This window comes from Anguilla anguilla, chromosome 3 (assembly GCF_013347855.1).
Source record: "Anguilla anguilla isolate fAngAng1 chromosome 3, fAngAng1.pri, whole genome shotgun sequence".
In the NCBI taxonomy this organism is placed as follows: Eukaryota; Metazoa; Chordata; class Actinopteri; order Anguilliformes; family Anguillidae; genus Anguilla; species Anguilla anguilla.
Window position 1 is genome coordinate 26,913,106 of NC_049203.1, and position 24,433 is coordinate 26,937,538.

General features: G+C 43.6%; 2 protein-coding genes across 5 annotated transcripts in view; one reads left to right on the forward strand and one right to left on the reverse strand.

The window, feature by feature from the left end:
• Positions 1-24,433, reverse strand: part of cyfip1 (cytoplasmic FMR1 interacting protein 1) — a 69,824-nt gene that overhangs the window by 16,704 nt on the left and 28,687 nt on the right. For both annotated transcript variants that reach the window (XM_035408325.1, XM_035408326.1), the window contains 9 exons: positions 23,373-23,526; positions 22,431-22,587; positions 21,083-21,179; positions 20,328-20,404; positions 18,794-18,902; positions 17,290-17,409; positions 16,731-16,930; positions 13,574-13,661; positions 897-1,040 (listed from right to left, as the gene is read on the reverse strand). In XM_035408325.1, the coding sequence (XP_035264216.1) occupies positions 897-1,040; positions 13,574-13,661; positions 16,731-16,930; positions 17,290-17,409; positions 18,794-18,902; positions 20,328-20,404; positions 21,083-21,179; positions 22,431-22,587; positions 23,373-23,526 (1,146 nt within the window). The remainder of the gene's footprint in view (positions 1-896; positions 1,041-13,573; positions 13,662-16,730; positions 16,931-17,289; positions 17,410-18,793; positions 18,903-20,327; positions 20,405-21,082; positions 21,180-22,430; positions 22,588-23,372; positions 23,527-24,433) is intronic.
• Positions 1,511-7,598, forward strand: LOC118222615 (fibronectin type III domain-containing protein 9). Of its 3 annotated transcripts, XM_035408332.1 has the most exons (3): positions 1,511-2,174; positions 2,592-2,675; positions 6,679-7,598. In XM_035408332.1, exons 2-3 carry the CDS (start codon positions 2,630-2,632, stop codon positions 7,392-7,394), a joined length of 762 nt encoding a protein of 253 aa, XP_035264223.1. In that variant the 5' UTR covers positions 1,511-2,174; positions 2,592-2,629; the 3' UTR covers positions 7,395-7,598. The 3 variants fall into 3 exon arrangements, with proteins under 3 accessions (XP_035264223.1, XP_035264225.1, XP_035264222.1); XM_035408334.1 differs by lacking the exon at positions 2,592-2,675 and having other exon boundaries at positions 1,513-2,174; XM_035408331.1 differs by lacking the exon at positions 1,511-2,174 and having other exon boundaries at positions 2,332-2,675.

The window sequence follows — 24,433 nt, forward strand, 5'->3', positions numbered from 1 at the left end:
TCCTGCATCTCGGTCTGGCATTTGGAATATTCTGCCGTCTTTTGGTTTCTGCATTTTGGATTTCTTTGGGACAAATAAGCTGTGGTTTAGCATCTTCTTTCATTCATTTCTTGTATGACTGAAACCTTTTTTAATTTTTTTAAGGTAGTTGAACCTCATCTTTATATTAAACATGAATATTTGTTGTAACTTAATAAATTTTAATCTGGTCGTGAGTTGTACATTTTGATAGGTCGATCCAACAGTTTGCTCTGCCTATCGACAAATTTAAATTTACCCAGGAATGCATTGCAGCAGGGTCAAAAGGTCAACTGTCTTTTGATTTGCCCACTTGCTTTGTAATAAGTGACCGTGGTGGAGGGTTTCTAACTGCAGCTTGCAAACAAACGCAACTGTGGAAGAAGGCATAGGCTGTGAATATACCCCAGCCTTTCTGATTTATTTATACACTCCTGACAGCTGTTTCTGTCTTTATTCATTACTGCTGCTGTACTCAAATTGCTGTACCCTGCCGCTGTACTAATTACTTTTAAGTTGGAGGCAATTTAAAACTAAATAATTAAATACAGTCTGACAAACAATATGCTTTGAGAACGTGTATAAATCTGCACATACTGCACTATGTACACTGTTCCCTGTTATCAGACTCCAAAGCAGCACAGACAAATGGCTGATAAATTGTATGTGAACGCAGCTTTTCAGTAAAAAGGTTCTGTGCTTTCTGAAAGCACTTAATGTCCTCAGCCATATTTATAATGGGTACTTCAGTGGTCATAAAGCCACTGCATTTTCATTTATTTATTTTTTATTTTTTTGCTCAACCCACGTACTCCATGACTGAAAATGTCTTCCTGTTCATTAACAGGAAGACGGCAAAAACAAGATATGGCTCTCACCAGGCTCTTGACGACCTTCAGCAGTTCCTCCATCACCACGGCGATACCCTGGTAACCCAGCAGCCTGCACATGGCCTTGATGTGGGGCGGGCCCACAAAGTGCCGGTAGAACCCAAATATGCTGCTGTAGGCCAGGTTCAGAGCCTGAGGGGAGAACGAGGGGAAGGATTAGAGGCCGGTACAATCGCAGACAAAGGGGACAGGTATTCAATGGGCACCATTCAAGAAAGCCCTGCTGAATGCAACAAGATCTACGGAAAGAAATTGATACAGGAGCGAGTAATGCGATGGGCAGAGTTATCGGTGCAATGTTGCAGAACTGCATTCAGAGGGTCAACTGAGGGACAACTGAGGAAGTATTTGATGCTTTTTCCACCACCAACACCCGCCACCCCAAACAACCAACTTCATCTTAAAACAACAGCATGAAGGGGGTTGCTGGGTGACCCATCCTGTTGGAGCACACTGTTCCAACGCGTTAAAGAGCCCCGAGGTCTGTTAGCGAATCTGGACTGTGTCAACATCGTGCTAACGATGACCCACAGCCGTGCGGGGAGCGATTCAGGTGGCTGCGATAATAATTTAAATATTTAAATTATTATCAATAAACAAAAGAACAGAGTAAGCGTAAGGAACTAGGGTATCAATAAAATAAGAGCAACTAATGGTACAACAGAAAATGGCGACGATGAATGAATGAGTCATGCAGTCACTCACTGTCCTTCGGTTACATGTTGTGCAGCCAATGCCATAGAGTCCCTCTTTTATACATGAAAGGAAGCTGTCGCTGCTCTTGGACACTAAAACCCACGGCACATTTGCAAAAAAAGGTGTAACGCTGTGCTTGAATTGGCTTGTATCTCTCTCTCTCTCTCTCTCTCTCTCTAGGACTGTGCGCTGCTGGCATCACACAGCGTGCAGGAGGAGAGAGGGAGTCGACTGGGAGGGAAGCTCTCTGCCATAATCCTTTCCTTTTCTTCACTCCTTTCTTCCCTCCTCTCCCCCTGCACCTCATTAGAGCGCATCGTCTCTGCACGGTCACCTCCACGCGAGGCACAGCTCTTTTCCCTTCATCTTTCCATCTCTCTCCGCTCAGCCCATCTCTTACTCCTTCCCTCCGTTTGCTCCTCTCCTCTCTCTCGCTCGGGCACCAGGGGCAGGACACGGCTTCGGCTACACCGGGCACGCGGAGGGGACCCCGGAGCCCCAAACCAGCGGCCCGGAGGGGGGCACCAGGGTACCAGCCCCCTTTCACACCAGCCGGCACCTCCAATTACTGTAAGTCTCTGATCTCCGGTCACACCTGCACCTACCAGGGCTCAAACCCGCGTACGGAGCCTCAACAGTTACTGACGAGGAGAGGGAGAGAGACAGAGGGGGAGAGGGAGAGGAAAAGGGGGCGTGAGGGAGGGAGGGAGAGAGAGAGACAGAGAGAGAGAGACAGACAGACAGAGACAGAAACCGAGACAGACAAGGAGAGAGACAGAGAGAGAAGCTATGAGGATCCCGACAGCCTGAATTACAAACACTGTTAATGAAACAAGAACAAAGAAGGTGCCGGTAGCTTCCAGGTTTCAAGGTGCTCCGTGAACAGGCAGAGAAAAACCAACCCACTGTTACATGAAAGTATTTGATTGAACTACTGATAATTTTCAACCAGCCCGAATAGCATTTTAAACCTGGAAACATTCTCAGCAGCTTCACAGGAGAATCAACTGCCACCCCACTCCTCAATGGCTCCGATCTCATCTGCAGCCTACATCCTCTGCGGTTTTAATGGTAATCACGGAATACCATAATGCGGTCATTTTCTGATGTCTTTTCATATTTACTTATTATTGTGTTTGACAATTCTTTGATGTGTGACAAAATGCTGAAAATTGCCTTTCAGGTTTGGCATATACATTTATTCATTACTCTGATATTTCAAGGTTTTGATGCATGATAAAATGCTGAAAATGAGCTGAAAGTAAGTATGTACTTTGACTGTAGTTGCTGGTTCCTTTCTAGTGCTGTGCAAGGTTGGAAATGAAATTGCATTTAGAAATGCATAAAAGTACTTTTTCAAATGCATGAAAAGGAACTTAAAATGCAACGTTAAGCTGAAATCAGCTGAACACAGAAATATTTCCTTCCCACTGAAATAGGGGAAGCATCCAGAAATGGTATGAATCAAGTTTCACATCAAAGTGTTTGTATTACGTTTTAAAACTGAGAAATGGCCTACAATGCTGAATTAAAATTCCTCAAGGCCTGGTGTTCTGAGGCATGAATCACAGGAGTAGGAGGGGCAGTAGCCTACAAAACATTAGCATAGGCAGCTACAGTGCCCACCAAAAGCATGGGAAGAGTGGAATTAGTTATTTTTGCAGTTCACTTGAGGCATTTGAGATGATGAATATGAGACAAAAGTACAGACAATCAGCTTCTATTTAATGGTATTTACATGCATTTATTTTTCCATTTTACAGAAATGGCTGTTTTTTTGTGTCGACCCCCCCCCCTTCCCCCCTACCCCCACTCCATTTTCAGCTGTGCAAAAGTAAGTTAACAGAAAACCTGAAAGTAAATCAAAGCCATAAAGTCTAATATTTGGTGCCATAGCCTTCAAATGCAATAATTTCATCAAGCCTACAACCCACTGATATCACCAATCGTTTGGTATATTCTTTATAAATGCCTTTCCAGGCCTTCACTGCAGCTGCTTTTAGCTGATCACTGTTGAAATGTGTGCTCAATTGGGTTTAAATCAGGTGACTGACTTGGCCAGTCAAAACTTTCCACTGTTTCCCATTGACGATTGCTTTGGTTGCATAGGCAGTGTATTTGGGGTCATTGTCTTGCTGTAGGATGATGCGTTGACCAATGTGGCTGCAGGAATTTCTTTGTACAGTACATTGCCAGAAACAATTCTGTACATTTCCATATTTGCCCTAGTGCTGACAGCCTCCATTACATCATCAATAAATACGAGGGAGCCTGTTCCACAAGTTGCCATACATGCCCAAGCCAGGATACTACCTCCTCTACATTTTCACAGATGAGGGGGGTGCTTTGGATCATGGGCTGTTCCTTTCTGCATAATTCCAGCTTTTCATCGCTCTGGTAAAGATTTATTTTGGTCTCTTCTGTCCATAACACTTTGTTCCAAAACTCTTCAGGCATGTCTCTGTATTTTTCAGCAAATTCTAATCTGGACTTTCGATAATTGCTGCTGATGACAGCATTTGGATCTTACAGTGTAATCTCTAAACTTTTCCACTCCAAGTCTTCTGCGAACAGTGACTAATTATATTTTCGCCCTTGCCCTCTGGGGACTGCGTATGATGTCACTGTCCATTGTTTTAGGGTTTCTTTTCACAGCTTTTAGGATTTGTCTGTCATAAACTGCAGTTGTCCTCCTTGGCAGACAGTGTACGGTGCTATTTCTGAGTCCACCAGTGCATACTTTCTTTTTCCAAGACTTTCCAAACTGCTGTACTTGATAAATCCAGTTTTTGTGTATCCTACTCAATGCCTTTTATCCTCAAAGCTTACAGATTAGTTGTTTTTCAGCCATAGTTAATCCTCTGGTCTTCATGACGGTGTATGCTTTCTGACTCCAAATGCACTCTCCAAAGATGAAAACAAAAGGACTAGACACTCACTGCTCTTTTATGTGAGAACAATCCATCCAAAAGGAAACGTCTGAGCAACCGTTAACACCTGCCAGTCATCCAGTAACTTACTTTTGCACAACTGAAAATGGGGGGTTTCTACACAAAAACAGAAGTTTCTATAAAATGGTAAAACATATACACATGTAAATTCCAAGAAATAAAAGCTGATCGTGCTTTTGTCTCACACTCATCTTTTGATCTCAAATCCAAATGCCTAAAACCATTCCCACACTTTTGGCAGGCACTGAACATGAGCTCTGCGCACAGCACCAAATGCGAGCATAAAAAAAACAGCAAAAGAAAGACTTATTATACGGCTGTCCTTTTCTTGAGTTGCCTTCCAGATGCTGCCAATTATCAGCTACAAGTGTATTTTGTAGTTGCTGGCAAATGACCCATTGTCTGTTGCACTTTTTTTTTTCCTGACAGCCCATAAAATGGATGCACTGCTGATTGGTTAAAGCATAAATCACTATGTTGCTTATGTAAGCAATGCTGTCTCCAAAAGATCAAAACCAAATCCTATTGTAGTGGGCAGTATAATACTGTATTTTTCAAGACAAACTCATTTAAAATCTCGACTGAGAAAACAGGATTACTTATGCAATATTTGTTTTCTGTATACTGGGTCTTTAAAGGTCTCTTACAGTGAAAACATATTAGTATTTTGTTGTCACTGTTTTTTTACTTGACAGTCGCTTTCCAGCAAAGAGATCCATAAGAAGCCTCGAGTTACTTCTCTACGGTTTGAGTGGCAAACCACAAATTGACTGGATATCTGTGGGGACTGAGCTAGCTACTGATTAATGTTCTTAAAAAATATCCTTCCAGGCAACACAGAGTCTCATCCAGCCAATTTCATTGCCAAGATGAATTCCCCTCTGAATTAATCCATGCAAGCACACTTCCAGCTGTTAATTTGTACACCAGAGAGGAGGCAGAGCTTTCTGTGAACAGCATCGTTTTCCTCCCAAGAGAATAGAAATGCAAGTCTCCTCTCACAAGAAAAACTGACTTATTGCAGTTCAGTGTTTCCAGCAATGAGTTTCTTTCCCCCTTTAATGGCAGCTTGATCCCTAGACAGCAACACAAGATAAGAAAAGCTCAAGCCTTTTGAGTGTCTTTGCTGAAACACTGACCATCAATAAAATATTCCCTTCCAAATCCAACTGTGTTCCGTGCAAAAAGCACCCATTCATTCAACCACAACCAATTACAATTCACAATGACGGCCATTAGCAGATGCTTTCAGCCAGGGCAAGAAGGTGCACTTAACAAGGCCAGAAAACAAATGATGGAACTGAATATGAACTGAACTAAAACTATTATGCAGCACTCATCTAACATATTGAAAAACAGTATTTTAGTCTAGGAAGATTACTTTTGGGGTTTAGTCGATTTCACTTTTCAGCACTGTTCGCTGTATACTATATGGGAAACACCACGTTAGCCAGATAACAAATGCGGTTCTGAAATATTCGCTGCAGGGTTTTTCAGACGCTTAAAAAGGAATGTCACCAATAAACATTAACGATGGAACTACATATTAGAGACAGAATAAACCACGCCTTAATGTCTGGTCGAGTGCTACGGATAGTGCCACCAGTTAATTTCCTCCTGATTTTGCGCATGGTGCTTCAGTCCTCAGCCAGCTAAAGGCCACGATAGCCTCTTTGTCAAGCCCTTTCTTAAAAATTCACCCCATTTTACCACCTCAACAATACAAGCTGATAAAGCTACTGCCATTACTTAAGCACAGAAAATGATTGACAGCAATGTTTACAAGCAACACGCATGTTAAATTCAGTTTGATTACTTGCTACCATGGACAAGCTGCAGTGTTTTTATGTGTTGCACAGGGGCATGGCAGATTTTGTTAGAAGCAGCAGGAAATGCCCACATTAAAAATGAAAGCAGTTATATAACATTTAACTTGCATGAAAAAGATTTATTTGCAATTCTGATCCTGGAAAACCACAGAGCCTGCTGGTTATAGTTTTTTTCCTTAAGATCAGCGACAAATTCAGACCCAAGAAACGAGGTGACCGGAGCTAACAGCTTCAACTGATCAAGCGGACAGTGTGGATGTGAACATCAGCACAAATGCCCTCTCTGTCTTTCAGTACTGCAGACTCTCAGCTTCCAGAAGTCGCCTTCCCATTGGAGGGCACCACGGGACAAAGACCCGGCCAGAAAAACGCAGGAAGACGGAATGTCGCTAGCGGTGCAGGACATAACGGCCACCTCGGCCACCGTCGCCTGGTCAGCCGTCCCAGGGGGCTGCAGGGGGGGCTTCTACAGCGTGATGTACCACCCCAACTGGAACAGTCTGCTGACGGGCCACGCCCACCGGAACTTCCTGCGCGAGGTGGCGGTGCCGGCCGGTCAGACCAGCGCCGGCCTGGGAGACCTCAGCCCCCACACCACCTACGTGCTGTGCGTGACGTGCCAGGCCGCCACGCCCGCCAGCCCCGCCCACCTCTCCCGGGACCGCTGCCGGGTCTTTAACACCCTGGAGGAGGAGGCGGCGCCCGGGAGCAGGGCATGGGACGGGGCCAGCGGCGAGCTGGCCATGGGGGTGTGGCTGGCCAGCACCATCCTGCTGGCGGTCATCGCCGGGGTCCTCCTGTATGGCTGCCTCCGGGCCTGGTGCCACTGGGAGCAGGACTGGAACGGTCACGGCGGGAACGGCAAGGGGGCCGCGCGACGCCCCAGCTCCGCCTCCTCCACGGGGAGCCCCAGCCGGTCGGCCGTGACCCCGCCTCCTCGCACCTGCGCCCCGGAACAAGCGGCGCTATCCGCGCAGCCCGACCCACAGGAACCCCGCACAACGCCTTAAACCCTCCCACCTGCCCCCGCGACTACATTCCACAGTCCCACCGCTCCTTATACTACTGCTAGAGAGGCCTGCTGTTAGCTTATGGGACAAACTCCACATAAAACGGACACAAATTCAATGACATTTGGACCCTTGATGCTTTTATTGCTTCAGGAAGACCGCACTGTAGAGTTTAAAAGAAGCTGGTGTGGGGGGGGAAAAAAAGCATTTCAAAATGCTGCCTAATTTAATTGCAAGCCAGTAACTGTGACCCATTTTCTGAGCTTTTCAAAAAAAATGTCCAATGTCTAGTAAATGTACTTTGCTAAGAAAATAAAATAAAATAGAAATTTCACGTTGTGAATTATTTCAGAACCAAATGCAGTCACAACAAAAACCAGCAGACCCCGCAGCGCTTCAGGACATCGGCTGGGGTGCCTTGGTCTCCAGAATATCCAGCACTGTATCACTCCTGGACTGGAAGACCCCCAGGGTCTCCGTCTCTACAGCATGGACACTCAAATATGGCCCTTGATTCCAAATACGGGCCTGGTTTTCTTTCCTCCCAGCTAATTAACTGAACCAATAGTGCTACACATTGGCCAGTCTTCACACCTCACTCCCAGGGAAAGGAAGGGTGGGAAATGGCAGATCCCGGTCCTCGAGGAGGGCTCCAAAGCAATGACCTTTATATGAATTGGGCAGACTGGCTCAAAATAAGAAATCACAAGTGCTTTTTAGCAGACCCGACTAAGGACGCTTCCCGAAGGCGACCTTTCAAAGCAACCCCAGGCCAGTGACCACTGGGGTCGGGTTCACTCCATCTCACCTCAGGAAATGAACTGCAATCCAATTCATTCACTGCACATTCCTCATAGAACATTCTAGGTATTTTCAAGCCATGAACTGAACAGCAGTTCAAGCAGACAGAACTGGAATAGAAAAGCAATTACAGTACTTGATGCACTCTGGAAGAAACATTTTTTGCAGGTCCTTCAACATGACAAGGGCACAACGGGAATCCGCTCTGCCAAACTCTGTACCAGGCAGTTAAAAAAGGACTGCAACGCATGATGCTTCATCAGCCTTTCAACCAAACAAACATTGACTAAGCTTTCAAAAAAGTGTGAAATTCAGTGAGATCCCACAATAATTTGTGTGTGTAAATCCCAATCAAGTGGAAGGTTTTCATAAACCACTAATTAATTCAGTGCAACATATTAAATAGGATAAAAATAAAAATATAAAAATAAGGGTCAACTGCACTTGCATGAAGACAAACAGGTTATTTATATCCAGAGCTATAGACGAGGAAAGGGGAAATAAGACTCAGAACCAGGGCTTGACATTAACACCCACCAAATGCAGGTAGAATTCAGCAGTGACATGCAACTCGTTCACTCTTACTAGCCACTTCAACAGGGGACCTCTTAGGGAGCATTTTCTATTAAAACATTTTTTGTAGTTTACAAAAGGCATTTGAAATATTTAAGTCAATTTGTGATGATACTACATACTACAACTCCCATGAGCACTGGGAACACACGGTGTGCTTATCCCATTGGCTATCCACTTTGCCCTCTGGCTTGCTCAGTAGGACACTGGGGGAGAAGGCAAACATGGCCTAAATCAAACAGCGAAACATGGCGCACAAACAAACATTTGTATATCTAATTACTTAGATTCATTGTGGTTCTCCAGTTCTGATCGTAAAATATGGAAGTGACAACAATTGCAACAGAAGAAAAGTGCACTAGGACTTTGAAAAACTAATAGCCACAGTGGCTGGTGAGTCAAAAAGTTAATGTCAAGCCCTGCACAGAACCCAGGTGGTCACGAGAGATAGAGAGAAGAATGAACTAAGAAAACAAAGGACACTTCCATCAATACCGCAAGACAGCTATGAGTCATTCTCTCAACAAAGAATCCTTACTGCTGACTGCCAGCAATAGCAGGTCAGACTGTTCAAACCGTGAACCGGTCAACAGAGATGCCCTCTTCCTAACACAAGAATGGACGCACATGCACATGCACATGCACATGCACACACACACACACACACACATAAACACAACAAGATACACATACAAGCACACACAGACTAAGGAACATTCATGCCCTGACACATGCACACTAACATGAAAGCAAAAAAGGTTTGAAACACCTTCTCATATTCGTATGGCTCTGAAAGCAGTTCGTAAATGAAACCCAATTTTCTAAAAACAGCTGGAGGCTGTGAGAAAGAGCCAGTGGCTGGCCAGTCTCTGTACCCGCCCACTTCATGTCATTCCAACCAATTGCATTTCATTCCTCCAGGTGTAATCAATGAGGCGCAGGAACTCTGCCTATCTGCACCTCTGCAGCCAACAAGAGGGGTAGGCACACAGCCTGGAGGTCATTGACGCACAATCCCACCACTTCTGTAGCTGGCCCTCACATACCCCTTTTCCACCAACGCGAACCTAGTTCTGGTTCTGGGCTGGTGCTAGTGCCAGTTCGCAGTTGGTTCAACTTGCGAACCTTCTAAGAACCGGTTTGCTTTTCCACGGGCTAGAGAGCCACATCACTACGTCACAGTATACGTCTGTATACATCTCCGCTTTCCCAGCAACATCGTTACCTATTAAAATGTATGTCCTGTAAAAATACAGATAATAAACGGTCTAAATGTAAAAAAAACAACTTCATACATATACATTTAGTTATATTATTAAAGCTTTATTTACTATATCAACTTTAAGACAAACAACATGCTCGGAATTATCTCATTGTGACCCATTAAATCCAATGGCGCAGACGTTGCTTCATAATTTCAAACTTTCCTAACAGCTACTTTGCGTCCTGCGACTTGGGTTACAACAGTGAATTTGTACGGATTCCTAGACGTGCTGATATATTAACCTCAAATACGCAAGACAGGACACTTAAACAGTATGCTAGCAAATTTATGACAAGTTCCATTCATTTATATGGGGTGGTCAATACACGTCCCCTTAGCAACCAAAAGCTAGCGCTGGACCACCTCTGACTTATCTGCCGGCACAGAAAGTGTTGGTGCCGCTTTGGAACCAGTTTTCCTGGCCGAGAGCCGGTTCTTTTGCTGTCGAAAAGCGAAGAACTGGTTTGCGATTAGGCACCGGCTCCGAACCGGCCCTCGAAATGCCTTGGTGGAAAAGGAGTAACACAGACGCCTGGGGCCCAACCCTTAAAGTCACATGACCCTTAGGGGCCTGGCCCTTTGGTCACATGATCCTCAAGGACCAGGCTTTTTGGTCCCATGACCATTGTGACAAAAATGGCTATTAAAGCAGTGGTGCGAGGGTAAAACGCAGCCAACCACAGATTAAGTCTTGGCCCTTTGACCCCTGAGAAAAGCATACTATTCAAACTGTGACAACTGCCAGCCTTCACCTACAGTGTGCTTGCTTACCTCCCACAAAAGACACAATAATAAGTGCATCATGCATATTTTAAGGTAACCAGATTAAATGTGCATCTTATTCCCACACTGTTTTAAAAGTATAATGTGATACATATTTGGCCCCTATGCAGCACTTTCAAAAATAATCTGGCCCCCCGGAAGACGAAGTTAAAGAACCATGGTGTACCTTAACAAGGCAAACTCAAGAAGGTACTTATTTTATTTTTATCCACTGTATTTCTTTCTTTTTTTTTCTTATTTACTGCAGCGACAGCAATCAAACATCACCGGGACCGAAGTACCACTTCGGGTCAAAATTTGTGACCTTCTACTTCCTACTCTGCAATTTCAATAAATTATTCCTCCTCCTTTTCAAACAGCCGCAATAAAATCAGGTCCATATTGAGAATGCATCAACCCTGTGCTCAATACCGGGGTGGGGGAAGGGGCTCTTTTAGTCAAAATCATCATTTTTAATAGTTATACATAAATCATACATAAATGACCAAACAACACAAATACTAAAGGTACCACAATCCTCTCTTTTAATTTCATCCTCTGCACAGAAAGATGAAAGTTCCCTCGTCTCAGACCAGACATTTTTACAGAAATTCTTTCGTTGGTTTATTACTTCTCTTTTGTTCGTTGGTTTACAAACAAACACGCGCCGTGATCAAGTCGCAAAATGTAATGTGCCACACTCCGAGTCTCTCGTTGTGATTGGCTTGCACGCTCCACATAAGGATGTCGTAGCCGTTTGCGTGCCTTACACAAAAATGTTGTTGCTTTTCTTCAAACTGAAGCCATGGCAGAATGTTTCCATAAATTTTACGAGGTCCTGACCCAGCAAATTGGAGGAATGTCGTACACGCAAAAAGGAACTCCAGCTCCTATTCACGCGTGATGGCGACACGGAAAATAATAGGTACTACAGAGGAAAATTAAAATGCGCAGTCCAAGTGGCTTGATAACTCGTTAAGTTGTGAGCGCAGTACCCCACCTGATTAAGGCAGACGGATAGTTTTTGGGGTTTCATCATCACCATCTGACTGTACTTCTCTCAGAGTGCATCAAAATGGTACTTGAATGTATTTAGTATGTCCGAAACTACAGCATGCATCAAACAGTATGCAAAAAATACCCGTATGTCATACTATACTCTGAAATATCGTAGTATGCAAACACAGGACACTGCACTGGCAAGAATATCCCACAATGCATTACGATAGTTCACAATCCAAGCAACCAGACATCAATCAATAATTGGAGGGCTGTTTCAGCCCAAAGTGACAGAAGAGTTGAACAATTTAAATGCATTACCTTTCACTATGCTTAGCAGAAATAAGTTGAAAACAATGGGTATATTTACATTTTAAATCTTTTTCTGTTTTCTTAACACAAAGCCACATCAACTAGCTAGTTTTTATTGCAACATACACAGCAGAATTACTGCTACGTAACGTACTTGAAAGTACGCCATTTTGTCAGCCAAGAGGTCATTTCGAGACGGGGCAACATGCCGATAGATGCTATTTGCATGCTGTTAACAGATCTGGGCAAAGATACAAAGTCTTTGGTCTGTGGCCGTCATGACAGTGAAAAGTTCAGAAAGGAAGTAACACATTTCTATGATGATGACAGAATGGCCGAAGAAAGCCATCACCAGACCTGCCAACCTTAGGAAAATATTCTGAGTACCACAACAGTCAGTGTAACGCTTAGTTCACATGCTTTCGCACCACTTCGCTTTGCACGCACACACAAGCCTTTCTTCATAATTCTAGTTTTGACTGTTGAAGTGATCAGGCAAAATTGTATAATTTGACCCGATTCTAAAATATCACTTGCACTGCACTGGGCTATATCATGATACACTTGCAAGTCAAAAGTTTGAGTACGCCTGCTTAAAACATTTTTTTCATGATTAATATTTCATTATATGATATGTGTGCTTATACAAACAGATAACCATCAGTTAAGTGAATTGCATTCAATTATTTAATAAAAATGGGGATTATTTGCTACGTTAGCAGTCTATAGTCAAACACCTTTGCAATGGTCACTTTGCTCCAACAGAGCGTGCGCGATTCAAAGTTTGAACAGGGAGTCTCCGTAGCGTTTGAGTTACTGCAGCTAAATTACTCCATCAGTTATTCGCACGTCTCCTAATGAGGCTAAATCGTATGCGAGCTACTACTACAGCTAACTATATACACAAATTTATCTCATTAGGATATACCCCTTGAAATGCATCATCTCGTAAAGTTACTGAACATGAATTAACGTTTTATATGTTAACATTACGGTCACATTTTTGTGCTTGATTATTACTCCCCATTTACCTCAGCAATGCAGCGCTACGCCTCGGTGGATAATAAAGTACCGCTGCGTATCAGTGGATATTGAGTGGGTTGGGGAGGGGTTACAGAACCACAAGCACAAGGTCGTAGCATCTGGTTCAATCCGAGGGATGTAGTTTAAATACTGAATAAATGTACAGTATCGTTTTGTATTAATTGATTGTTTTCCGTAATTAAATTACAATAATATATTTTTTTTGCGTAGTTTCAGCTGGCATTTCGTACCTGCGTATTTTGACCAAGAATTGCGTGGTTGGTACACAAAATGCGTGCAGGTTGGCAGGTCTGTATCACACTTCTTACTCACATACTAAGTACACTGAATTAGAGTACAGTATATACATATACAGTATGTAGCGCATAGTACACAATTTCAGATGCAGCCTGTTACAGGAAGTAGAAGGGTCCTCTGCACTGACCTTTGACCCGTACAGGTACTGTGGCTGGGCGTTGGGCGGTTTGTCCCTTTGGAACTCCTGAGAGAAGGGCAGGACAGTTCTCACAAACCTGGGAAAAGAGGGAGCGTGTGGGGGACAGAGGAAGAATGAGAGAGTACAAAATAAGAAGGAGAGAAATAGGAAAGGAGGGGGAGAACGGGAGGTGAAAGTGAGTGCAGGACAAGTAGGGAGAGAGAGAAAGAAAGAAAAGGAGAAAGATGGAGGGAGCAGAATGGTGAGAAGGAAAGATAAGGAAGATTGAAGGAGATCACATTGAAGGAGGGAAGAGAGATGGGGGAAAAGAAAATCAGGAATAAATATAAATAAATGAACGAGCAAAAAATTATCCATCACTATGATTTCCACTACAGTCTCACAGGAAACTCTGAGCACTTATTGTACGTTGCTTTGGATAAAAGCGTCCGCTAAATTAATGTAATATACTGTAAGGTAGCCTTCCAGTGCTTCCAGTGAGACAGCCAATCATACAACACAGCCAGACACACCGATCCCAGCTCCACTAAGGACAGCCAGAAGAGGCCAAACAGACACACAGGGTGCAGTGAGTCCGTGTCTGAACAGGTAAGAGCTGCCCTGATAAACATCGCGTCTGGGAAAGAGGAGAAAACATCAAGGAGGAGACTGAAAGCAATGCGGGATACAAACACCGTAATGAGACGCTAGAGACCACAAGCGAGCCCTTCAAATCTATTCTGTGGGGACTGGAATCGTGATAAGCACTTTCACCATCATCACCACCACCACCCCCAAAGCATCAATCAAACCTGACTGTTGCTTAGCACTCTGAAATCTCTTTTTTAGAGCGGCTTGTGGCATTTGGCATTCGTATATTTGGACAGACCAGTCTACCACCCATCTATGTCTCAGTAACCTCTTATTTGCCCATGTCAGAGGCCTCAAAGAACCCTGCTGATGTCATCGCCAACAGAGCTCTTTGTTGAAGTATACTGCGCCTTACGTTTACAAGCAGGCATTCAGCAGATGCTCTAATCAAAAGCCACTTAAAATAAGTCACTTCAGCATAAAGCACAAAAAGGATTAGCAACGAGCAGAGCATATATCAATCACTAGTGTCACAACCTATAGTAGCTAATACATTCATTGCTCATACAGTTCGGGGCAATTTGAACACAGCACAGCTGAAATGTAGGTCCCTCTTATTCTGAACCATTATTCATTTAAAGGCTATCCTCTGGCATCCAGACTCGCGTTTGAAAGAGTCTGAAGATGACAGGCTGAACGAATCAGTGAAATTCAAAGAGATTAAAATTATTAAAAAATGTAAAAACTGCAGTGGAGCATAGCCTGACCATACTACCTCCTTGATATTCTCTTTCTAAATCAGTCCATCTCCCTCGGTTCAGAGTCATGTGCCGACATAATAAGTTTCCAGTTTTTTTTTTTAGAGAAGCAACTTGGAAAAGACTCAGACACTGCCGACAGCTCCAGTATAACCTCGCTTTTAAGAGATAACAGGGACAGCCTGGCAACTTATTCTTTTCCAAGTACGTTATTGTGCTTCAGAAAAGAAGAGTGGCTCAAGTAAAGGACAATCGCAGAGCTTCAAGCCCCTTCTGATAGAACTAAGACGTCTCCACATGGGAAAAACAACAATCAGCACAGAAAGCAGAACTTTAAAAGCTGTCAAAGAGAAGGCTTTGTGCTCCTCTTCCTCCTGAATGCTGACAACATTGTCTCGAAATTGCTTTGATGCATAGACAGGTCCCCGGAGACCTGGGTCTTCAACAGCAATCTAATTATATCAGGTACTCAAAACACTAGTGGACTCGTATCCATTTCAGAGCCTCAAGATTAGTGACGCAGCTTGTAGTGTGTAGAATGGCAATGGTTAGGGAACTAGATTAGTAGTCAAAGGTAGAAGGTTATTTACTTAACCTACACTGCTTTAGTAAATAAAGCCATAAAAAAGATTGTACATAAATTTTTAGAATGCAAATCTGTGTAAAATGAATGTATATTAAATGCCTAAATGCTATCACAGATTGTTTATTTAGCCATATAAATCAACCTGAAAACATGCCACTCAATCACAAACTAAGTCCCCAAAAATCTACAGGGATGTTTGCAATAGTAAAGCAATAAATAACTGAACAGGTTCTGAACTATGTAGGGCAGTAACCAGATCTTATAGCCCCCTGCTGGGCTTGAAAAAGAGAACAAAAAGCGTGTCTGGCAATGATTCCTCTGTTTTGGGAGGTTTTTGCGGTCCCATTTTTATTAAATAGTTGCCAAGCCAGCACCAACATCTTTAGCCCAAAGGTTAAAACACCACCAACACAGGATATTTACCCTGTGTGAGACTGAACGTCTGGTCACCATTTTCACCATGTGGATGTCACTTTTCCCTTTGTCCGTGTTTTGTATGCGATCACTGATTGCAAAAATCAAGGCATCAAAGCAACAGGTCACGTGACCGTGTTCTATTTTGAAACTGTTATTATGCTTGAGTGTTGAATTGCCACTCACTACGTAGTGGCACTGGTTTTGCTGATGGACTCACACTGATGAGGCGTCTGGAAAGCCAGATTCTGAGGTAAATTAGGCTGACAAGGAACCGTTTTTTAAGCTTTGGAGCTAAAATGAGAAACGGGTAGTTAAAACAGACTCTCTCCTGTGAAGAAAGGAGACAGAAAGAGTGGGGCATGATGAATGAATGACACTGCTTATGGCTAAAGCTTATGGCCATATCCATATACTCGTACGTCTAAAGCCATAGAGGAGAGAAAGATCATAAAGTCATAAGTAATAATGTTTTACTAGAATTTTTACTTTTAATTATTAGTAATTATTCCCCACATTGTGCCTTGTGTCTTTTTGTGAAAACAATGTGAAACATTTTGAACTTACGGTTTAAAATATACTCTTGTTAAGAGCCTGGGCTGAATATATTATTTTTTTTAAGTTTTGTTTTGTTCCAGACCCACGGCGCAACTCAGTTCCGCAGACACCTTATAGCTGGCACCACCTGCGCATGCGTCCCACAAAACGTCCCTCAAAGGTCGTCCGTGAGTGAGTGAGTGAGTGACCACAATTTGCCATGCATAGCCGACGGCGCCGTGGGAAAAATCGTGGAGGGGGATGAGCATCGGAAACCTACCGGTTAGTGGAGCCATTGTAGCAGTAGTTGGGCAGGAAGTCGTAGTTGAGCTCCCAGAAGACGTGGAGCGTGATTCTGCCATAGGGGGCGGACACGTTGTGGTTGGCTTCACGGAACATGGCGTTGAAGCTGTCCAGCGTCAGGAACTTTCCCAAGAGCTTGTGGGTCATGCGGTTTATCTCCAGAAGGCCGTCCAGCTCCTGCGGGAGGGGGCACAGTCCGAAATAAGTCAACCCAGGATCCAGTCGCACACCTGCATTCCAAACTGATATTTTAATTGCCCAAAATGTCAGGAGCTTCTCAACCCAAAGCCATGAGATGACCGTTTCCCCCGGTACCCACATCGTGTCAAAACGATGCTGCAGTGAGATGAAAGCAAATGTATCTGTTTAAAATCAACCCTGATATAATTTTATTCTGAAGGAGACCTTGAAACCAGTGCAGACTCACAAACGTTGTTAGAGTTTGAATGAATACTGAATACTTCAGAATATGGTTGCAAAATTTTTGTGCAGAGAGCTTCCTGAGGTAAGTGTGGGGGGTGGAGCAACAGGCTAACCATGATGGAGGTCAGGTCCTCGCTCTCGAAGCGGTTGATGGCCAGCTCCAGGGACTTGGTCATGGCAGCTGACACTCGCTGGGTGATCAAGCGATTCAGGTCTATGGACCGACCCAGGAGCTGCAGAACAAAGACAGACACACAGACACCGATGTTATGACAAACAGACACAGAGCTGCTGCAGTTTCTCTGCTGGAAGCAAACAACAGAAAGCAAAGTAAACCAACCAAATAAAGAGGTACAAGATGAAGCCAATGGCAACGGGCCAAAACTGCATTGTTTCAATGGGCTGAAGGAAGGAATTATGTAGAAAATCAATCATGTTTTTGACAACCTTAACTGACTGGCTGCAACAGGAGCTACACTCACCATAGGGGCTCAGGTCTGAAAACCATTTTCAAACCAAGTTTTGTTTTTTTGTTTTTTAAACATCGCTGAAATGAAGAGACAGATGGAAAAATGAACTATATGAAAAAATTGCTACAAAAAAACATTAAAATAAAAGAATAACTTTCAGCTAGGTTATTAGCACTGAGTGACAAACAAACTGACAGTTACAAATTTTAACATTGTGGATGCCTCCTCCCCCTATAGTTCCCTACTTCCTCATGCTCTTGTTGCCATTGTATTTCTGTAAAATACAAGTGAAGAGGAATGACACCCACCAAAAAAAGAGCAGAAAGCTACCTCAGATCACAGACTGGGGTAAGTCCAAAAAAACACTGGTTTCTGTTCCACAAATCACAAAGCACAATGCCAACAAACTGCCAGAAACCACAGAATCACGCAACTACGCTTCCGTCCCGCCACTAGAACAGCGAGAGGCTGTCGGGATATTTCCAGTCTGTCTAACATCAGCACACTGAAAAGCAGTATCATCCAGTTTGCAACAAAATACCCCCGGGGTTTTTCCTCAAAGTGGGAACATGGGAGCACTGAGAATTGAAGACTTGCTTAATGCTCCCAAACAGAAAAGATGTTAAATTCCCTACGCAAGCAGTGAACATTTTGAACACAAGTCTTCATCGGGTCCACATCATTGGTTCCGATCAAGGCCTTTGGGGCTCGAAACTTCAACGGTGAATAAAACACCATGAATGCAAGTAATTGATTTTATTCTTTACACGTTCCTGTCACCCTGCACCTTGCGTGAAGTTTTTTGGTGTATGTATGTTTGCTCTTATAACAAGGGAGCGTTGTCCACATCGTGTGAACCCAAACGCCCATGTTTCTCTAAAATAACCCGCAGAGAATAAGAAAATTCAACATCAGGTGGAATTATTTCTTCAGATGGGTAATGAACGACATAATGTCCCTCATTACTTTTTTTAGTTATTGCCTACTTGAGCATTGCTAACAACATTGCTAACAAACTGCAGAAATGAAAGAAACAGTCGTTTTTTTCCCCCAAATTCCCCAAATGTGCATCAGGACTCCATAGCCATGGCTCCTCATGTTAAAGGTGTGCAGGAAGCCCCAGTGTGTTAGCGCTCGCGGGCACTACCTGCACGTGTCTCTGCTTCAGCAGGGTCTCGTAGCGGTTGGTGGCCGGCCAGGGGATGTTGGCGCTCTGGTTCTTGCAGTCGGCTCGCAAGCGCTTGTCCAGGAGCAGGCTGATGGCACGAAGCAACACAGAAAAAAGACGTACGTTAGCACACATTTTCCGCCTGGGTTTCGGCTCAGAAATCTTATGAAATACCGAATTTTTTTCCCTCCCCCAGTTTGGAATCGGCATTTGTTACTGGATCCACCGCTACTGGCGTGGGAGAGCGCAGACTAGCACGTGTTTTCCTCGGAAGCGTGAGGAGGCGAGAGCCACATCGCATCGGAGGAAGGCGCTTCAGGTGCAGCTTCTCAGGTGAACTATGCAACTCAGGCCGATCAACCAGCAGGGGTCGCTGGAGAGACGCAGACCGCAACCAACTGAACCCTCCCTAACCCTGGACTACGGTACCACCAATTATGCAACAGGCAACTAGCCAGAGCTGGCATTGGCAACCTTTCTTAAGTTATTTATTTTAAGGAAAAAAGTCGGGCTAGAACAAAAGCCTGCATCAACACCAGCCATTCTTGAGACACCCCTGGTTTCAGTAGGTTCCTAGTCGGTTAGTGTAGTTCATTGCTTTTGGGCAATCATTTTACTTAATGTTCCTGGTTCTTCTCCAGGATTAAAAACTAATGTTGAATTTTATAGATTTGTACTGTAATTCTTTTAATTACTGTTTTAAATTTTGTTTAAAAAATATTTTTATGATTTTTTATCGACAATTGTTTTACCCAACATGTTCATCTCCATTACCTCTTATTTTAGTTGTAACTCAGCCATATTATAAATGGGCTTCTCCCTCAAAGCTTGTTAGGGGTTTAAATAAAGTGTTGAGCGAGTGAGAAAATGCCAACGTCTTCAAAGAACATTACCAGAACTATTACAACTAGGATTGTAAGGGGACGTGATGGGTGGTCCGCACAGGTAATCTGCACATAAAAGTTACCATTTAAACTCGGGCTTTTTCCTGTGCACTTTAACTGCCAATTCCCCTCTTCACGTGAGCTTCCGGTGACTGACAGTCAGGTTCATCTTGTTCATTTCAATCTCCTCTCATAATCTGTCTGTTTCCACGCCTGACTCTATGATGCGAGCCATTTCCTTACAACGCAGCTCAATTTTCACATGAGTCTTCCTACCGAAATAAGTAATGAACTGCACACCCAAGCCAGTACAAATAATAAAAAGGCAGAAATGATTTATTCATAGCGTTCTGGATCTGTAAAGCCATCCTCAGTTCTATTATCAAAGGAGAATATTTCAAATGCTGTTGTATTATTTCATCTCTGTACTGTGTCTACGATATTTGAGTGGTGTAATTTGCTAACACCCCAGAAAAGAAGGTAAAATTAGCCAACCAATGAACATCACAAACAGTAGGATTCAAGCACGTCCAAAAAGGTGCTTCATTTAAAAAAATAAGAAACAAGATAATTCAGTTTTACTTCCCAATCTTCAAATCACTATTCCTATCAACAATGATGCCACATACCTTCCAGCGAGAATCTTGTAGTAGGCAAATATTTGATCAGCAAGTTTATAGACAAACTGGTCAAAGCACAGGTTCACCTTGAATGAAAAAAAAAAAACACTTTGTCAATTCTTACTTGATTTATAAGGAAAGTGCTTTTTTTTAGACTTGAACACAATAAATGACCTTACTTTCATGCATTTACATAATCAAACACAAGGACAGGCACATTTAAGGGGAATCAAAAGGTTATGCAAGAATATTCAAGAGTGAATGATGGCACAAATAAAAACCAATTGCACAGACAAAAGCCTCCTCTGAACACTGCTTCTCTGAGAACTGCTAGTGTAAAGACAAGCTAAAAACCTACAGATCTGAACAGCTTAAATGCTCACCAAATGACCATCTCTTCGTTTGTCTCATTTAAAACACTGATATCTCCAACTGTCCCAGGTTTAATGCTATATTTCACTGTGGCAAAAAAAATAACTGGTTCATTTCAGCTTAAATTTCGTTCAATAAAAAAATGGAGTAGGAGTCAATTAATTCTCTCAATTAAAGTCAGTCAAATCACAAAATCAATCTCAGTTCAATTCGCTAATTGAAAAATCTTCAAACGTGATGGGTATTTCTCAAATTCTTGAAGTGAGCTGAAAAATAATGTCTCGATTTTACTGACTGAAGTAGAACTGACCCCAGCCCTGGAGCAACTCATCAAGGGCTGAGGCGCAGAAGACTGCTGTAAACCGCAGCTGCTCACAGAAAGCAAGTCGTACCTCAGCCTCTATCTCATCGTACAGGAACTGCTTCTTGAACTTCGTGAGTGCGTAATGCGCACTGTCGTTGTACAGGTCCAGGGGATAAAGAACATATCTGCAGAGAGAGAGAGAGAGAGGCGACAGGTGGTCATCGCAGGCTACGCCACTTTTCAGCTCAGAGGAACACACAAACCAGCCCCACGCGATTCAGGGAACTCCTCTCTGCCATACTGAGCTTCTTCTTCTTTTTTTGCTTTGACCGTGCAGGGTTCCCACTCACTTTAGGAAATCATTTTCCAGGACTTTTCAAGGACAATTTCCATGACGGAGACTTACAGACATGAAACATGGACAATGGTAGGCCAAAGCCGGTGGCGGTCCGGAGATGGGGGGGGGGCGTAGGGGTTGGCAATGTGCAAGTACCATAACCATTTAAAATTTTGTGCTGCCGTGTAAACTCAGCAGCTAATAAAAATGAGAAAAGCGGAGAAAAATACAGAATTATATATGCAATCTCAGCTCTAAATACACAATTTAATAGCTTGACTTATAGCCCAGGCTACAATTTTCCAGGACCTCACAAATATTTCCAGGGCATTTTGTAAATTTTCTCATTTTCCAGGTGTTTTCCATGACTGGAAAACTAGACGATAAATTCCCAGGTTTTCATGGTTTTCCAGGACGAGCGGGAACCCTGCAGTAAATAGCGTTCAACAAATCTTTTGTTGCCTGGTTTTCTGTGCTCAAGCCACAAGGGCATTTCAGCCCTGGAAAAAGAGGCGTGCATGTTCGCTGCATGGCTTTCATAAACTCCACATTGTTATCTGCTACAGTTCTCTGAAAATTGTAGGCAGTGACACCTAGGTCATCTTTCCACATAGAAAAGAAAACGAAACGAGGAACAAAATGTTTCTTTAGGGAACATGACGTAATTCAATGTGTCATATTTGTACAGATTGGAAAGAATGTGACATCTTTTGATCAAAAGGTGAAGGTCTGAGACAGCAGCTTAGCAAGCTATGCAATTAATGACGTAGGTGAGTGTATGTGTGTCCTGTGTAGACAACGCACCTCTGAGCAACCTTCGCTGAACACTTTCTGTCTGTCTTTAACTGGGTGCACTCTCTCAGCAGCCAATATTCAGTTCATGTGTGTGTGTGTGTGTGTGTGTGTGTGTGTTTGTGAGTTTACATTTGTGTGTGCGTGTGTGTAAAAGATTGTGTTTCTGAATTGCCGTCTAGAATCTTGATTGTGCACTTGACATGCATCAATGCGGCACACCAAAGTGTGGCGCAAAGAACCAGCTGTGTGTTTCCCAGCAGGGACCCGCCTCTCCTGAGGGCACAGCAGGGGCTCCAGCTCTTACTCCATCATGGACGCCTCCTTGGTCTCCAGGATGTGGTCGGTGAGGATCCAGGGCATGGACATCTCGATGGGGAACTGGATCCTGCGGCCCATGGTCAGCTCCAAGAAGAACTCCCGGAACCAAAGCTGGGACAGGTCACAGCACTGCTGGAGAGTCTCTGAGAGAAAGATCAGACAACTGACATGATCAAGTGTTCACCTGACCAATGGAGAAAAGTTAAACCCCAGGTGACAACCATGACCAGTCTCTGACTGTTTGGTCAGGAATAGAGCAAGACGGACCCTTATGCAGAGGATTTCCTAAATTCACCCTTTTGTGTGCTCGATATGCTTTTGAGAGCATCTTCAAAGTCAGTATAGAGAAGAAATAAATGTCTCCAGTTAGCAAACACAAGTCCCCTTTTTTAAATGCAAAAAAAAACTAAACAAATTGGAAGTACATGGACAAACTGAGATTTGGGAAGTGCTAGCCAATTCAAGCACAAAATTACCTCAAGAGAGAACAACCCTCGGTCAAGTATTCAAAAATACTAGGGGGTCTAATATAATTGAAATAACTGAATGTCAGAAAAGCACTCAAAAGAGAAGGCTTTTAAAAAGGCATGTATCCTTGAGTACACTCCTCACGGTGTAAATTCTAAGGACAACGCAGCCTGGGCCTACAAAAACTCACTCAGTCCTCGCTTCTTTACACGCGAGATCCGAATGCCAACATTTTACACCAGAGAGCTGATCTGTTGGAATCATTTAGTGAAACTGAAACTGCTTCAGTCCGCCGTGCCAGCCACGCAGCGCGAACAAGGAATCGGTGCTAAGAGTTTGCCCGGCGGCACATACACTTACAGTAGCCTGCGGTGAGCATTCATTAGTGGTGACCCTGTAGCTGTTGAGAAGGCTACACTGCTGTGCAAGGATGTTCCTCGGCCATCGGGGACAGCCTTACCGCTGAAGTTGAGCAGGAGGGTGTAGAAGAAGGACTCGCGGTGAAACCTCTCGATTTCCAGGATGGTGGGCCCCTCCAGGCTGCTGCGAAGCGTCTTCTTGGAGCCGCTCTTGTCGGCGACGAGGGACTCGAGCATGGTCCGTACCATGTACAGCTGTGGTGGGGGGGGGGGTGCAAGGAGTGGCAGGGGGAGGGAAAGGGAGGGAGGGGGTGTGGCAGGGGAGGGAAAGGGAGGGAGGGGGTGTGGCGGGAGAGGGAAAGGGAGGGAGGGGGTGTGGCGGGAGAGGGAAAGGGAGGGAGGGGGTGTTGTAGATGGGATTGAGGTTGTTGGACAGGGAGGGTGGAGCACTAATGCACAAAATGCTTCTCACAGTAATTATAGGAATAAAATCAATACGTTACACCGTACAATTTAATCTAATTGGATTCAATGGGGGACCCATATTGGGACCATTGATAGGTCAGTTTTCATAGGGAAAACAACAAAGGGATTACATTTGTACATTTACAGACACCATACAGTGAAAATCCCTTAAGAAAAGGCTCAGAATTATCATCATCTCTTATAATTGTGTGATACCACTTCAATGGACAATTCAACATTTCACAGTCAAGATTAGTTTATCAGTTTATCAGGGTTTTGTTTTGTTTTTTGCTTTGATGGAAGAATCGTGTATTTGCTGATATAAGAGGTACCCTCACACTGGTACACTATGGGCGAGAGAGAAATGGTCACTGGCATGCTGAATAAGCCTCTTCTGATGGGAACTTCTAAATCAGGGGGTCAACAACTGTGGAGAGCTACAGAGCCTGCTGGGTTTCATTTTCATTAAAAAATAAATACATTTTAAAAAATCAGTAACAGATTTAGGACCAAGAAACATAAATCCAGATTCAGGAGTTTACAACTTCTATTTTGAAAAAAACTACAGAGATTTTGACCAATCAGATTTCACTTGATATAAAACATAGCTAGTTGGCTAACTTGCCTCTGTAATACACCGCCTTAGCGACCTGACAGTGTAATCAACATGCTTAATTAAAGAATGTAGTGCCGAGTA